A 13,678-nucleotide genomic window follows, 5' to 3' on the forward strand; every position below is an offset into this window, starting at 1 on the left:
CCAGGAACAAGGTGGGAGAATGCAGCGCCATCGCCTCTCTGTCTGTCAAAGAGGAGGGGGAGAGCGAGAGGAGCAGGGCACGGAGACCAGCGGGTACAACGGGCACGGGAGACCAGCACAGGTAAAGAGACAGATTGATTTTGTACTGTTAGGTTCAGAAAATGTTCATCAATGAAAACTAATATTACTTTGAATTTAAATGCCTTTTATTTGTCACTTACTTCACATGTGCAAGCCATACTTAAAGTGGAACTAATCTATATTATCATTTTTTCATTACTAAACTGGGGATATGGTGTTTTAAAAGTATTGTCTGCTGTTCCTGGTCCTTTTTTTTGCTACTTTGCGAGTACAAATCAGGTGAATTTGCAGCTTTGTGTTCAAAATCAGTCAAAGTACTATAGACCCTATACCGATACTTGGTCTTGGTGTACTCACCGATACCGATACCAGTCTGATTCTGCAAAGTGCGAAGAAGTAGACTAAAGCTAATCAGTTTTTTAATGTTCAAGAACAAAAATAAACGTAACAAATCTACAAAATCTAATATATTATCATTATAGGGGCCGCAGTGTCAGTGTATTGGCCCAATGACACAACAACAGTAACTGGTTTTGGTCTTGGGCTGGGTCACCACTAGTACCATGTGTGTTGGTTTAGATTAGCACAGAAGTGACAAAATGGCTTCCCGTCCTCTTTATAATAACTTAATAACCAGCCTGCGGGGGGTTTAGGACACAGCTGCATCTATCGACCATTTTCATTATCTGCTTAATCAGCTTACACTGGTGCTCAGTGGGGATATATTATGATATTGCGTTGGTATTTCATGTTTGATAACGTAAAATAATACATTATATAGAAAAGTTACTGTGACGGTCATTGGATTAGATGTAGGAAATAAAACTGTGCTGGTAAAACAAGTGAACCAGTGTTAAAATATTTATTATATTTTAGTGAACACAATGGAAGATCTGATTAGAATTAATTTGAAAATATTTTGATTTTTAAAGCACATTACCACATGATGTTGAACAGAGCATTTTCATTCTAGGATTTTTTTTAATATACATGAGCACACTGCAACTTAGAATTTCCCAGATTTGTTACATCAGAGGTAAAAGTCCAGTTCCCAGTATAGGGAGTGCATCTGTAGAAACAAGGGGGTCTCTTGTACATCTTTTTCATAATGATATAGATACTTTGGGTTTAAGTATCTGGGTCCAATTGTTGTAGGTCAGGCATGTCCAAACTATGGCCCGCGGGCCAAATGAGGCCCTCGGACAAATTTTTCTTGGCCCTCAGACTTCCAGGTGAATTGGCCCAAATGACCTTGCGTCAATTTTTTTTTTAAAAGTTTTTTGAAAATCTACCTTGATAAAGCTAATATTTAATATTTACTGTGTGGTTTTAAGGATCTTCGCATGAGTAAAGACTTATGACTCATTCTAACGTGTTAAACGTGCACATATTTCAATTATTCCTTGTACTGAGCACAAGTCTACGGCCCTCGATCGGCCCTCTGCTTCATCTGTGTTTAGATATGTGGCCCTTGATGAAAAAAGTTTGGACATCCCAGTTGTAGGTAATTATTATTTTGTAACTACGCAACAGATTTGTATCAATAAAAGTTATGACACATCCTAGGCCTACATCAGCCATTAATAGTCGCATTATATCAAATTCAAGGCCCAGTCAGGATATGAGCTGAACAGTGTACTCGTAGTCTCTTGTCTAAAGATAGACAATATTTTACGTTCTAAAACATGAAATGACAAAGCCAAGGTGCTCAAGAGCAGGTTTACTCATCATTAACCATATAAATAATGTATAGTATCTACCCATTAAAGGTGCATTGTGTAACTTTTCTGGTGGAGGGTCCGTCAGATGCTTTTCTCCATGGAGATGTTATTGCTTTGTCTGGAATGGGCAGGGCAAGTTTATTTGTATAGCACAATTCGTACACAAAGTAATTCAAAGTGCTTCACAAAATAAGAAACTACATTAAAATCACAATAAAAACAAGTCAACACATAAATAATCATCATAAAATTAAAAAGAGAAAGACAGTAATTACATAAATGAGAGAGAAGACTGCGGAATGAAAACCTTTCAGACATTTGCAGCTAAACAGAACCGTTTTGAGTCTGGATTTAAACAGCGTCAAAATAGAGTCTGTCTCACATGTTCAGGAAGACTGTTCTGGGTTTTAGCTGCATGAATCTGAAACGCTGACTCCACATGTTTAGTCCTGACTCTGGGCACCAGCAGGAGGCCGGTCCCTGAGTTCCTCAGAGTGCGAGATGTTTCATATGGCACTAACATGTCATAGATGTACTTTGGTGCTCGGCCATCGAGAGACTTGTGCACGAGTAGAGCTGCTTTAAAGTCTCTGAGAACCAACAACAACGGCAACAATAATAATAACGATTCTGTGGTTGAGAAAGACGATAAGATGGATTTTAAAGATAATCTCAAAGGCGTCAAGACCAAATTCGAGGATGACCGCAAGACCAGTGCCGGACAACAGGTGGACTTCCGAGCTGTTTTAGGGGAAAAAAGGTTCTTCGCCAGCAGCTACGTCGCCGAACACCACGAGCAAACCGTCCGAGAATAAAAACGCCACGGACTTCCGACTGGTTTTGGCCAGTAAGAAGAAAGCTCCGGTGAAAACGACCGAGAAAGAGAAGGACAGCAAAGTGGAGGTGAATAACTGCGTAGACGGAGGGCACCACGAGAAGAAGGCGGCGGCGGGTGGAGGCGCAGGTGGAGAGACTTGTACACAAGCAGAGCCGCTTTAAAGCCTCTGAGCCGCAGGGGCCAGTGCAGAGACCTGACCACAGGACTTACGCGCTCGTACTTGCTAGTTCAAATCAGGACCTGAGCTGGAACCTTCTGGATGTTCTGCAGCATCTCACAGCTCGTTTGGATAGACCAGTGAGACCTAGTAACCTCCAGTAACCTACTGGAGAAAAAAGGCATGGATAAGTCTCTCTAAGTCTGCTTTAGACAGTAAACCTTTGATTTTTGCTGTTTTTTTAGATGGTAAAAGGCTGCAGATGTTATTGATTTGATGTGGCTGTTAAAGTTCAAGTCTGAGTCCATTATTACCCCGAGATTTCTTGCCTGATTTGAAGTTTTTAGAGAGAGAGACTGGAGGTGACTGCTGACACTGTCCCTTTGTTTCTGTGGACCAAACACTATGACTTCAGTCTGGTCTGCGTTTAGCTGGAGAAAGTTGTTTTGCGTCCACACACTGATCTGTTGGATGCAGTGACAGAGTGAGTCCACTGGATTTAAACCTTTCTATCATCATGGAGACCAAACCAGACCAAGTTACAGGTCAGATCAGTGGAGAGGCGACCCCACACACAGCAGAATTCCTATATAAAAGCACCTGTAATTGAACATTCCAGGCAGAGCAGTTACAGCAGGTGATGGACTCCAAACCAAAAAGTTACATAGCGCACCTTTAAAGCATAATACGTTCTGTTAAAAGATAAACCTCTGCATACATGTACTACGTATCGAATCACGCTGCATGAATGATACTTGTGCATGTGATCCTGCCCCGACCAGCCCCCAGCTCTCCTGTTTTCATCCCCGTATTCATCCATCCATCCACCCGTCTGTCCTATATCCAGAAATTCCCTAAAGCTCCTCTAATCCCTCCATATCACCCAAACCAATCACAGGCACATTTCCTCCGGGCCTCCCAGCTGGACGCTCCCATTGTTTACATGGCTCTGGAATGACATTCTGGACAAATCGTGAGCTTTTCTAATGGAGGAAATCAAGGCAAAATGGAGCAAGAGAACAGCAAAACAGAAAAGAGCTCCTTAAAATAAAATGACTTGAATTCAGAATTTAGTTCTAAGTGGTTTTGCTCTAGTTTGGATTTATTTACTTTTTAACCTATATGTTTTGCTTGGTTTCAAAAGATTTCTGAAAATGTAAATATTTTCAACATATTTTCAGTATTTTCATTTTATTTTATGCTGTAGGAGGTAGAGTAAACTTATTAATTTCTTGCTCCTTCAGTCGATTAAATTTTATACATTACAACCAGGTGAAGCAGGGAGCCACATAACCTACACAGATTTTTTTTTTTATTGGTAAGAAAAAAATGAAAAACTCTGGGGAAAAAAAAAAACCCAAAAACACAACAACAAAAAATCTTGCAACAAATCAAAATTTGGTGACACGTTATAATAAGGTGCCATAATGAATAGCAAAGTAGTAATTACCTAACCCTTTGTAAATATTTGTTAATTGTTACGAAAATATCAGTTTGACACAAGTTGATCATTTTCATCATTAACTAAACATTAGTTGTGAGCATTATTAACTATTAGGGATGTAACAATAAACAAAATATCGTGATATCGTATCGTCAAAAGTCTCACAATAATATCGTGGGTTGTCACAATATATCGAATTACACAAGTTTCTTTGCTTAAATGCAGGTTTTATAGTAGTAACATCTTATAAACATCAGGAACTACATATCCCATGATTCATTTCAGTGCAGACAACATGAAGAAATATGTTTTTGACTTGAATTCTTGGGATTATGACGGAAATAATTCACACCAAAATCTCATCAAGTGTCCTATCTACATTTATATTAGCCTTTCCAAAATATCACAATAAATACTGTACCGTTAGATGCATATCGTGACAATATTATACCGAGAGATTAACATTTAAATGATGAAAAAAATAACTATTAATTGGTGCCAAAAAGACATTTAGTTAACTGTTAACAAATATTAATACAATATTAGTTAATAATATAGTTACAGTTAACAACTAATGTTTAGTTAATGATGAAAAAAGTATTAACTTGTGCCAAATAGATATTTTAGCAACAATTAATAAATATTAACAAAGAGTTAGTTTGCTGTTTATTGTGGCATCTTATTATAAAGTGTTACCCAAACCTCATCAAAACTACTCAAATCATGTAGTACACAAAAATCTGTAAAAGGTCAAAACAAATCAAACCTTAAAGACATACGGTGTAACTTTTCTAGTGGAAGGTCTGGCGCATACATTACTTGTCTTCATCAAGATAGTCATGATTAATGCTGTACTACAGAACATTCAAAGCAATATCTCCATGGAAACAAGTGACACCAACCAGGCAAAGTTCTGTGGCGAAAACCTGCTCACACTATGATATTTTTAAGCAGTAGAAACACCTGTAATGGAATAAAAGCAAAAGGTTAAATGCCATACTGTGGAACATTCCAGGCATGGAAAATGAATTAAGTGAAATAGTTGTCTTCACAGTAAATGCATCTAAGCTATTAAACCCTAGTCATATCAAAAAAATATTCTTAATCCAACACACTTTTCCAGCGTTTTTGCAGTGTACGGAGAGTTTTCCCAGTATTTTCACTTTAGTTGCACCAGTGGGAATCAAGTGAACTGGGAGGAACGTGTGTTTATGCTTTGAGAACCGACCGGGCGCATGCCTTTATATGGACCGGCGAGTCATTTGTGATGTAACATTTAGAGTCCAGGTCCCTCTCCTCGTCTCTCCCCCCTCCCCTTACTCTTTCCCCTATCCTCCCTAGCTGCTTATGCTCGGGTGGGCCGGGCTTGCGCCTTTACGGGCTTCACTGGCTTCACTGTCCACTTGCAGCTTTAAGCCATCTCTCTCTCTCTCCCCTCTCTCTCCGCATCTCTTCTCCCTCATCTTTTCTTTTTTTTTTTTTTCATCCGTTCCCAGTCCCGGAGCCGGTGGAGCGGAGGAGAGGAGCAGCAGTGCGCAGTGGCAGAGCTCCAAGCGGGAGTTCAAGCAGCAAGTCGGTCAAGAAGATCTCAGAAAGGAAGATCTAGCTGCTCCGAAAGGTCTGCTGAAGAGATCGGTGGAGACCAGGGAGCGAGGAGAAGACGAGATTCGGCAAAGGGAGGCACAGCAGTTAGACTTCCGCTCGCTGCTCGGACGTAGAAATAATCCGAACAACGCCAACAATAATAATAACGATTCCGTGGTCGAGAAAGACGATAAGATGGATTTTAAAGCTAACCTCAAAGGCGTCAAGGCCAAATTCGAGGACGACCGCAAGACCAGCGCCGGACAACAGGTGGACTTCCGAGCCGTTTTAGGGAAAAAAGGTTCTTCTTCGCCGGCAGCTCCGTCGCCGAACGCCACGAGCAAACCGTCCGAGAATAAAAACGCCACGGACTTCCGATCGGTTTTGGCCAATAAGAAGAAAGCTCCAGAGAAGAACGGGGAGACGCCGGTGAAACCCGCGGAGAAGGAGAAGGACAGCAAAGTGGCGGTGAATAACTGCGTAGACGGAGGGCACCACGAGAAGAAGGCGGCGGCGGGTGGAGGCGCAGGTGGAGGCGGCGGCAAAGGACCGGAGTTTAAGGAGAAGCTGAGCGACGTGACAGTGCTGGACGGACAGAGGCTCAGGCTGCAGTGCCGGCTCGCCGACCCAGGGGGCGCCACTGTCACCTGGACGCTGGACGGGAAGGTCGTCAAGGCGTCCAAGTTCATCGTGCTGGCCAATGAAGGTAAGACCCACTCAAAAACAGTCATGAGAATATTGCAAAAAGAAGGAAACGACTTTCAAAAAGAGTGAACCATATGATAACCTGCATGATATTTTCTTATCTGAGCAAAATTTGTCTTGCCCCAGTACAGATTTAAGCAGTTCTCAAAGTCAAAATAAGTTATGAACCATTTTCTTTTCCCGAAAATTAGGAAGTGCACATAGCCTGATAGTTGTTGTTTACTTTACTTTGCTGTCACTCTGCTCTGGTCTCGGAAAAGTGCTCATAAACTCATCTCTGTGAATAATTAGATAAGTGAGGACTAACTTTGGACCTCTGCAAACAGTTTAAAATGAATAAATTCTGTTTTTCACGTTTTTTAAGACTGTAAAACTCAGCTACAGCACCTTTAATTCTGCAGGTATGTAAGCTTGGTAGCGATTTGTGAATGAACCGCTTCGTTAAACCAACCCCCAGAGCACCTAAACGTGGATCTAGATTGAAATATGCGCAAGATGATGTGAGTTGTAGATGTGTGTTGTAGATGTGTGTTGTACGTTTGACCTCACGTCACACTCCCCCTTATGTTCTCCTGTCATCTGTCACACGGGAGCACATGCACAGACCCACTGCGGATTTGCACCTGTTTGTATTGTTGGTCTGTAAGAAAATATTTAGCAGTGAGCTACAGGAAAGCCAGATAGCTTCACATTGTCAAAGTACCGATCGCTCCATCACAGCGTAGGCGGGCCTCGAATGCCCCAATCGTGTTTGGCTGCGGTCGTATGCATGTGTCGCTACTGCGCTGTACCGTAATAACCAGTCCCACTAGAATTGTAACTACGGTGTTATCATGCCCAACAAACAACACAGAAGAGATACAAGTAGGGGTGTAACAATAACCAAAATATCGTCATATTGTATCGTCAAAAGTCTCAATAATATCGTGGACAAGTTTCTTTGCTTAAATTCATTGTTACGGTGCAGCAATAACTAAAAAAACAAAGAGAACTACATAGACCATGATCCTTTGCTCTGTTTTGGCACAAACTACATGGAGAAATAACAGTTCTAACACTTTTAAGTATAAGTTCTTTGGATTAAGTCTTGTCAAGGCATTTTAAGAGGAAAAAAGTAACATACTCAGAATTTTGTTAACCTCTTCTTTGCTTAAATTCAGAGTTATGGTGCAGCAATAACTTAAAAACAGAGGGAACTACATAGACCATGATCCTTTGCTCCATTTTGGCACAAACTACATGGAGAAATAACAGTTCTAAGCACTTTTAAGTCTTAGTTCTTTGGATTAAGTCTTGTTAAGGCTTTTTAAGAGGAAAAAAGTATTCATAACATATTCAGAATTTTGTTATCCTCCACATAATATTGCAATAAATATCATACAGTGAGATCTGGACATCGTTACATCCCTAGATACAAGCTATTAGGGATGTAACAGTAACCAAAATATCGTGATATCATATCGTCAAAAGTCTCACAATAATATCGTGGACCATCACAATATGTCGAATCACAAGTCTTTTTGCTTAAATTAAGAGTTATGGTGCAGCAATAGCTAAAAAACAGAAGGAACTACATAGACCATGATCCTTTGCTCCGTTTTGGCGCAAACTACATGGAGAAATAGCAGTTCTAAGCACTTTTAAGTCTTAGTTCTTTGGATTAAGTCTTGTCAAGGCATTTTAAGAGGAAAAAGTAGCCTGAAAACATCGTACTGTGAGATTTGGATATCGTTACATGCCTGGATACAAACTGTAAACCTTATCTCTTTTTGGGCCAAAAGTTTGCTTGTTAAAATGAAACAACACAGACAGTAGCAAAATAGAGTAAATCTGAATTAAAGGTGCTGTGTGTAACTTTCTGGAAGTACCTTGTCACCTGTTAAGTTAAAGTTAAAGCCAGTTAAAGCCAAACTTTGGAACATTCTCCCTGGATATAGATGTTTTTATGTGGTACTGTGAAAGATTATAGACAAATGAACAGATTTTCCATGGAAACAAGCGGGAAGAGGCCCAAATAAGAATCGGGTTTGTGGAAATGCAAGCAATACTGTGGCTTTAACTGCACTTTCACTGTACAAGCAGCATCAATTTGGTCAAGCCCTAGAGCCATTAATGCTAGATAATCTTGACTATAATTACTTAAACGGTCATCATTAGGTTTAAAGTTTAACCCCCAAACTCTGCAGTGTTTTTGACGAAACATAAACTGCCTTTAATACCAGCAGTTAACACTTTCACATGAGACAAGCGGCACATACTTCCTAATAAAGTGAGAGTCCTGGGAGCGCACATCTGCCCCCCCCTCCACCTCCTGCACCCCCTTTACACCCACCACCCACCACCCACCCTCCCCCTTCACCCTCCACAGGCTAAACATAGAGCTCCATCCCAAACAATGGACAGACGGATGTGATGCACGACAGTCACTGGATTCATATGAGCGCGGATCGTTTTACATAGAGCTGCCTTACTGTACCCACCTGGTGTTTATTCTGGGAGTGGGACACAAGTGTTAAGAGGGTTCAAAACAGCAACATCACACATTAAAGGTAGCGTAAACAGATCAGATGTGAAGGAATATAATGTTCAAATGACAGATTTTACTGGGCAGTTTCTTCACAAGTACAAAAACACTCAGTATGTAAATGTTGTTTTTGTCGTGTTTTGCTTCTCAAGTCAAACTATTTGGAAGTAAATGAGTGAAATCCAGTCGTCCAGGTAGGATCCATAACAAAGGCGAAATTTAATTCAAGTTTTTTGATTGAATACATGTCACATCTCATCCAAACTGCTTCTTCAGTTGTGGTCAGATTGCTGGTGGACACTGCATTATACAGTGGAGGAAATAAGTATTTGATCCATTGCTGAATTTGTAGGAAGTTAACACTTTATAATTTTAATCTTAGTTTTATTTTAACATTGAGAGATAGAAATAAAAAAAAAAAAAAAAAAAAAACACACAGATAGTAAATTAGTATAGTATAATAGTATAGTATAGTATAGTATAAGTATAAGTATATTAATTTATTTGCATTTCATTTGTGAAATAAGTATTTGAGCCCCTACCCACAGACCAGTTAGACACTCCTAATCAATTTGCTATCTGAATTACACTCCAGTTTTAACTAGTCACCTGTATAACAGACACCTGTCAGCAGAATCAGTCAATCAATCAGACTCCAAACTCTCCAAACATGAAAGAAGAAGAAACAGAAAACGCACACCAAAATTCTTGTAGAGGTGCAAATGCAAGGAGCAGTCAGACAAGGGTGTGCTGTGGTCCAAAACAAGAAAAATATCTGATGAAGGCTTTTTTTTGCCGAAACGTTATTTTGTTAATAAAAAAGCTTTTGGACATTGGCCAACCGAGTGTGCGATGCATTTTTTCACCCTTGAAAGACCACAGAGCTGTCAAAGGACGTCAGGCACAAGACTGCAGATCTGCACAAGGCTGGAACGGGCTACAAAATCATAAGCAAGAAGCTGAGAGACAACTGTTGGTGCAATTGTTTGAAAATTTAAGAAATACAAAATGACCATCCATCGACCTCAGTCTGGGGCTCCACACAAGATCTCACCTCATGGGGGTTCAGTGATCATGAGAACAGTGAGAAATCAGCCTAGAACTACATGGGAGGAGCTAGTCAGTGATCTCAAGGAGCTGGGACCACAGTCACTAAAGAAAAAACATGGGTAACACTTCACGCTACAATGGATTAAAATCCTGCAGTGCACCCGGCTTAAGAAGGCACATGTGCAATGAAAACCTGAATGATTTGGAGAGAGAATGGGAGAAGGTGCTATTCGGCATGAACTCAACTCGCCATGTTTGGAGGAAGAGAAATGCTGTTTATGACCCCATGAGCACCGTCCCCACCGTCTGGCATGGAGGTGGAAACATTCTGTTTCACTGCGTCAACAGGAGGGTGGACGGAGCCATGTACCGTAAAATCCTGAGTGACAACCTCCTTCTCTCTGCCAGGAAACTGAAAATGGGTCACTGATGGGTCTTCCAACATGACAATGACCCAGAATATACAGCCAAGCAATGAAGAAGTGGCTCAAGAAGAAGCACAATAAGGTCTTGGAGTGGCCCAGTCAGTCTCCAGACCTTAACCTTATAGAAAACCTTTGGAGGGAGCTAAGGCTTTGAGTTGTCAAGCAACAGCCATGAAAAGAGATAATCTGCAAAGAAGAGTGGACCAAAATTCCTTCTGGTATGTGTGCAAACCTGGTAATCAACTACAAGAAACGTCTGACCTCTGTGCTTGCAAACGAGGTTTTTGCCACCAAGTACTAAGTCTTTTTTGGCTAGAGGGTTCAAATACTTATTTCACTCAATGAAATGCAAATCAATTTATATATTTTCTTTAAAGTTATTTACTGGATTCTCTTTTTGATATTCTATCTCTCAATGGTAAAATAAATCTACCTTTAATTTCATTCATTCATTTCTTTGTCAGTGGGCAAACCTACAAAACCAGCAAGGGGTTAAATACTTGTCTCGTCTATTGTACCTTCCTGAAAGAAGGAGCTAACTACACTGAAACTACTCTGAAACTAACACACCTACTTGTTTACAGTTAGTGTAGTTGGCTCCACTGTTCAGGCAGATATAAAGAAGTGTCCACCAGCAATCTGACCAGAACTGAGGAAACAACTTTGATGAGCTGCGAAACATGTTCAATCAAAAACCTTTGGTCGAGTTGACAAATTGAATTTCTCCTTTGCTATTTGGAAATAATCCAAAAAGGCCCAGCTATATGAAATACTTGTCCTATCTCTAAAAGTGCGGTCTTACAATCACAGCTGAACTTGGGTTGCCAGTGCCTTATCATGCAGATAGAGGACACATACAAGTTTTTCTCATTCTCATGACTCATGTGAAAGCTCAGAACCCCCAGAATTCACTCACTGAGCTGTAGAGGCTGCACTAGCACTGCTTCATGATTAGGTAGTGACCATTCAGATCAGAGAGAGTCCTGTCAGGTTTAAGCCCATTGAATTTCAGCTTTGAAACTGGCAACCCAAACTCTCATGTGAGGCTGATTCTGGTTTCTTATCGGATAATCTTGAGAACCAAAACATCGAATTATCCAGTGTTTTTTTGTTACTAATCATAAATCAGCATTCCATTTGTTATCAGAAAGAGCAATATTTCATTTGAACGTGTTAATCTCAAATGTGGGAACACACAGGTCAGCTTTCATACTGTCCCTTTAACAATTCAGATTTTATCCCCTATCTTTTCCAAATTTTGGAGTCAAGCCAGTTCACTGTAAATATTCCAATTAGTTTTCCCAGCGATAGACAGGGGGATAGTTTCATTATAGGGAATACTTCTGTCACAACCTTACAAATCGAATCCAAAGCAATACATTTAAGCTCCAGTTTCCAGAAACGCAGATCACACACAGCTTTTTGTATTCGTGTTTTGTATCGAATGGGTCAGTGAGTTGTTTTGCATGTCACAGCAGAAGGACAGCACCAGCAGGGCTCCGTTCACCGCTCCTATGGGACTTCAGACATGAGGAGATCGTATCAGGACCGCATAAACACTGCTCGTTTTTGTTAGTCCGTCAAACATTCTCGAGCTAATCTCAAGCCAAGTTAATTGGATAACAACTGAAATGTAATAAAACCAGTACTTTCTGATTATGTATGGATTTATATAGATTATTTGGCCAGATGGAGGTTAAAATGTTATGTAACGTGTGGTTAGTGCATGTCTTAACTGTACTGTACAGCTTGCAGTAGTCCTGCTGTGTATTTTGTAAGGAATTAAGCACTTTTTTGTTACCAGTAATGGGTAGAGAAGCCAAAAAATGACTTTATCAACATAACTCATGTACAAAGTCGTGATCCAGTGACTGTAAGAGTAAACAAAAGATTAAGTAACGCACAAAATCTGGTGTTTTTGAAGGATACACACACAAATGAGAAAAAAACGAATTAATATCTGAAGGAAACAAATGTTTAAAACATTTCATATTGTCAGCATGAAGCTTTTCTAACCTGTTCACTCAAGGTTCTTACGTAAACTTGCTTTAGTCGCTTTCTAATCCTGGTCTGCTCCTGGTTTAGTTCCGGGTTTAGTCCCAGTTTTGATGTGGTGATTGCGAAGTTTTACAGTAAGAGTACTGTTCCACTGTAAACTGTATAACTCGAGTAACAATAATATAGTTAAGTATAGTGTCTGAAATGTACTCAGAGAAGTAATCTAGAAGTAGCCTGATTTCACTTCATGGAAACAGTCTGACCTCGCAGCAGTAGGATTTGTTTGCTCGGCGGTAGGCGGGTACTTTTTTCATTTAACCAATCGCTGCTATTTGGTCGTGACGTATGTAATGCGCCGCTAACGGGGATAACTGGTATATTAAACTTTTCCCAAATCCCGTAGGAAGAAGGACAATAACGTCTAAGGGCTTGCATTGCCTTGAATCTGATGATACGATATATATCATGATTCACATGTCACGATTCAGTATATCACGATATATCCCGATACTAAAACGGTGGATGATATATTGCGATTTATGAATAATTACTTCTAATAATACAGTCAACTACACCTTCAAGAGAACACAATTGTATGAACTATCATTTTTATATTTATTTTTAAATCATGAGAACAGTGAAGAGAACAGAAAAAAATCAGTGAATGTGAATTTTTGTTAAAATTTTACAAAAATCGATTCAGATCTGTTTTGAATCGATTTGAGAATTGTGCAGCGAAGCATCACGATATATCACGGAATCGATTTTTTCTTACACCCCTAGTAACGTCTTTCCCCTTGATAAAATTCACCAAACATTCTCTTTGTTCCAGCTTTAAATCCTCGATCTCGTGAATCGTTGCCAACACAGAATACATGGCTTTTCACTGCCCGAACTCATACTTTCGGGGTTTTTGTGAACCGTCTAGTGTATTCCGATTCCTGACATAGTCGCTGGAGAGAAATGAAATTGAGCAGAGTCACTCGGTGGCACCAGTCTGATTAACCCAGAAGTGCTTGTTACTTTTAATTCTTGTCTATTTAAACATGATTTGATTTGCACCGACTTTGATGACTGTCTTCTAATTATGTAATTTCAATTTAATCCAAACTCCCCTCAAACCCCTTTTTACCACAAACAGAGCTGTTTAG

The 13,678-nt window shown here is 40.0% G+C and overlaps 1 protein-coding gene across 1 annotated transcript in view; it reads left to right on the forward strand.

The window, feature by feature from the left end:
* mylka (myosin, light chain kinase a) overlaps positions 1-13,678 on the forward strand; it is a 184,388-nt gene that overhangs the window by 97,652 nt on the left and 73,058 nt on the right. The window contains exons 16-17 of the mRNA XM_055148384.1: positions 5-121; positions 5,738-6,531. Coding sequence (XP_055004359.1) covers positions 5-121; positions 5,738-6,531 — 911 coding nt within the window. The remainder of the gene's footprint in view (positions 1-4; positions 122-5,737; positions 6,532-13,678) is intronic.

This window comes from Boleophthalmus pectinirostris, unplaced genomic scaffold (assembly GCF_026225935.1).
Source record: "Boleophthalmus pectinirostris isolate CB_2022bp ecotype Guang Dong unplaced genomic scaffold, ASM2622593v1 HiC_scaffold_1, whole genome shotgun sequence".
Taxonomy (NCBI): Eukaryota; Metazoa; Chordata; class Actinopteri; order Gobiiformes; family Gobiidae; genus Boleophthalmus; species Boleophthalmus pectinirostris.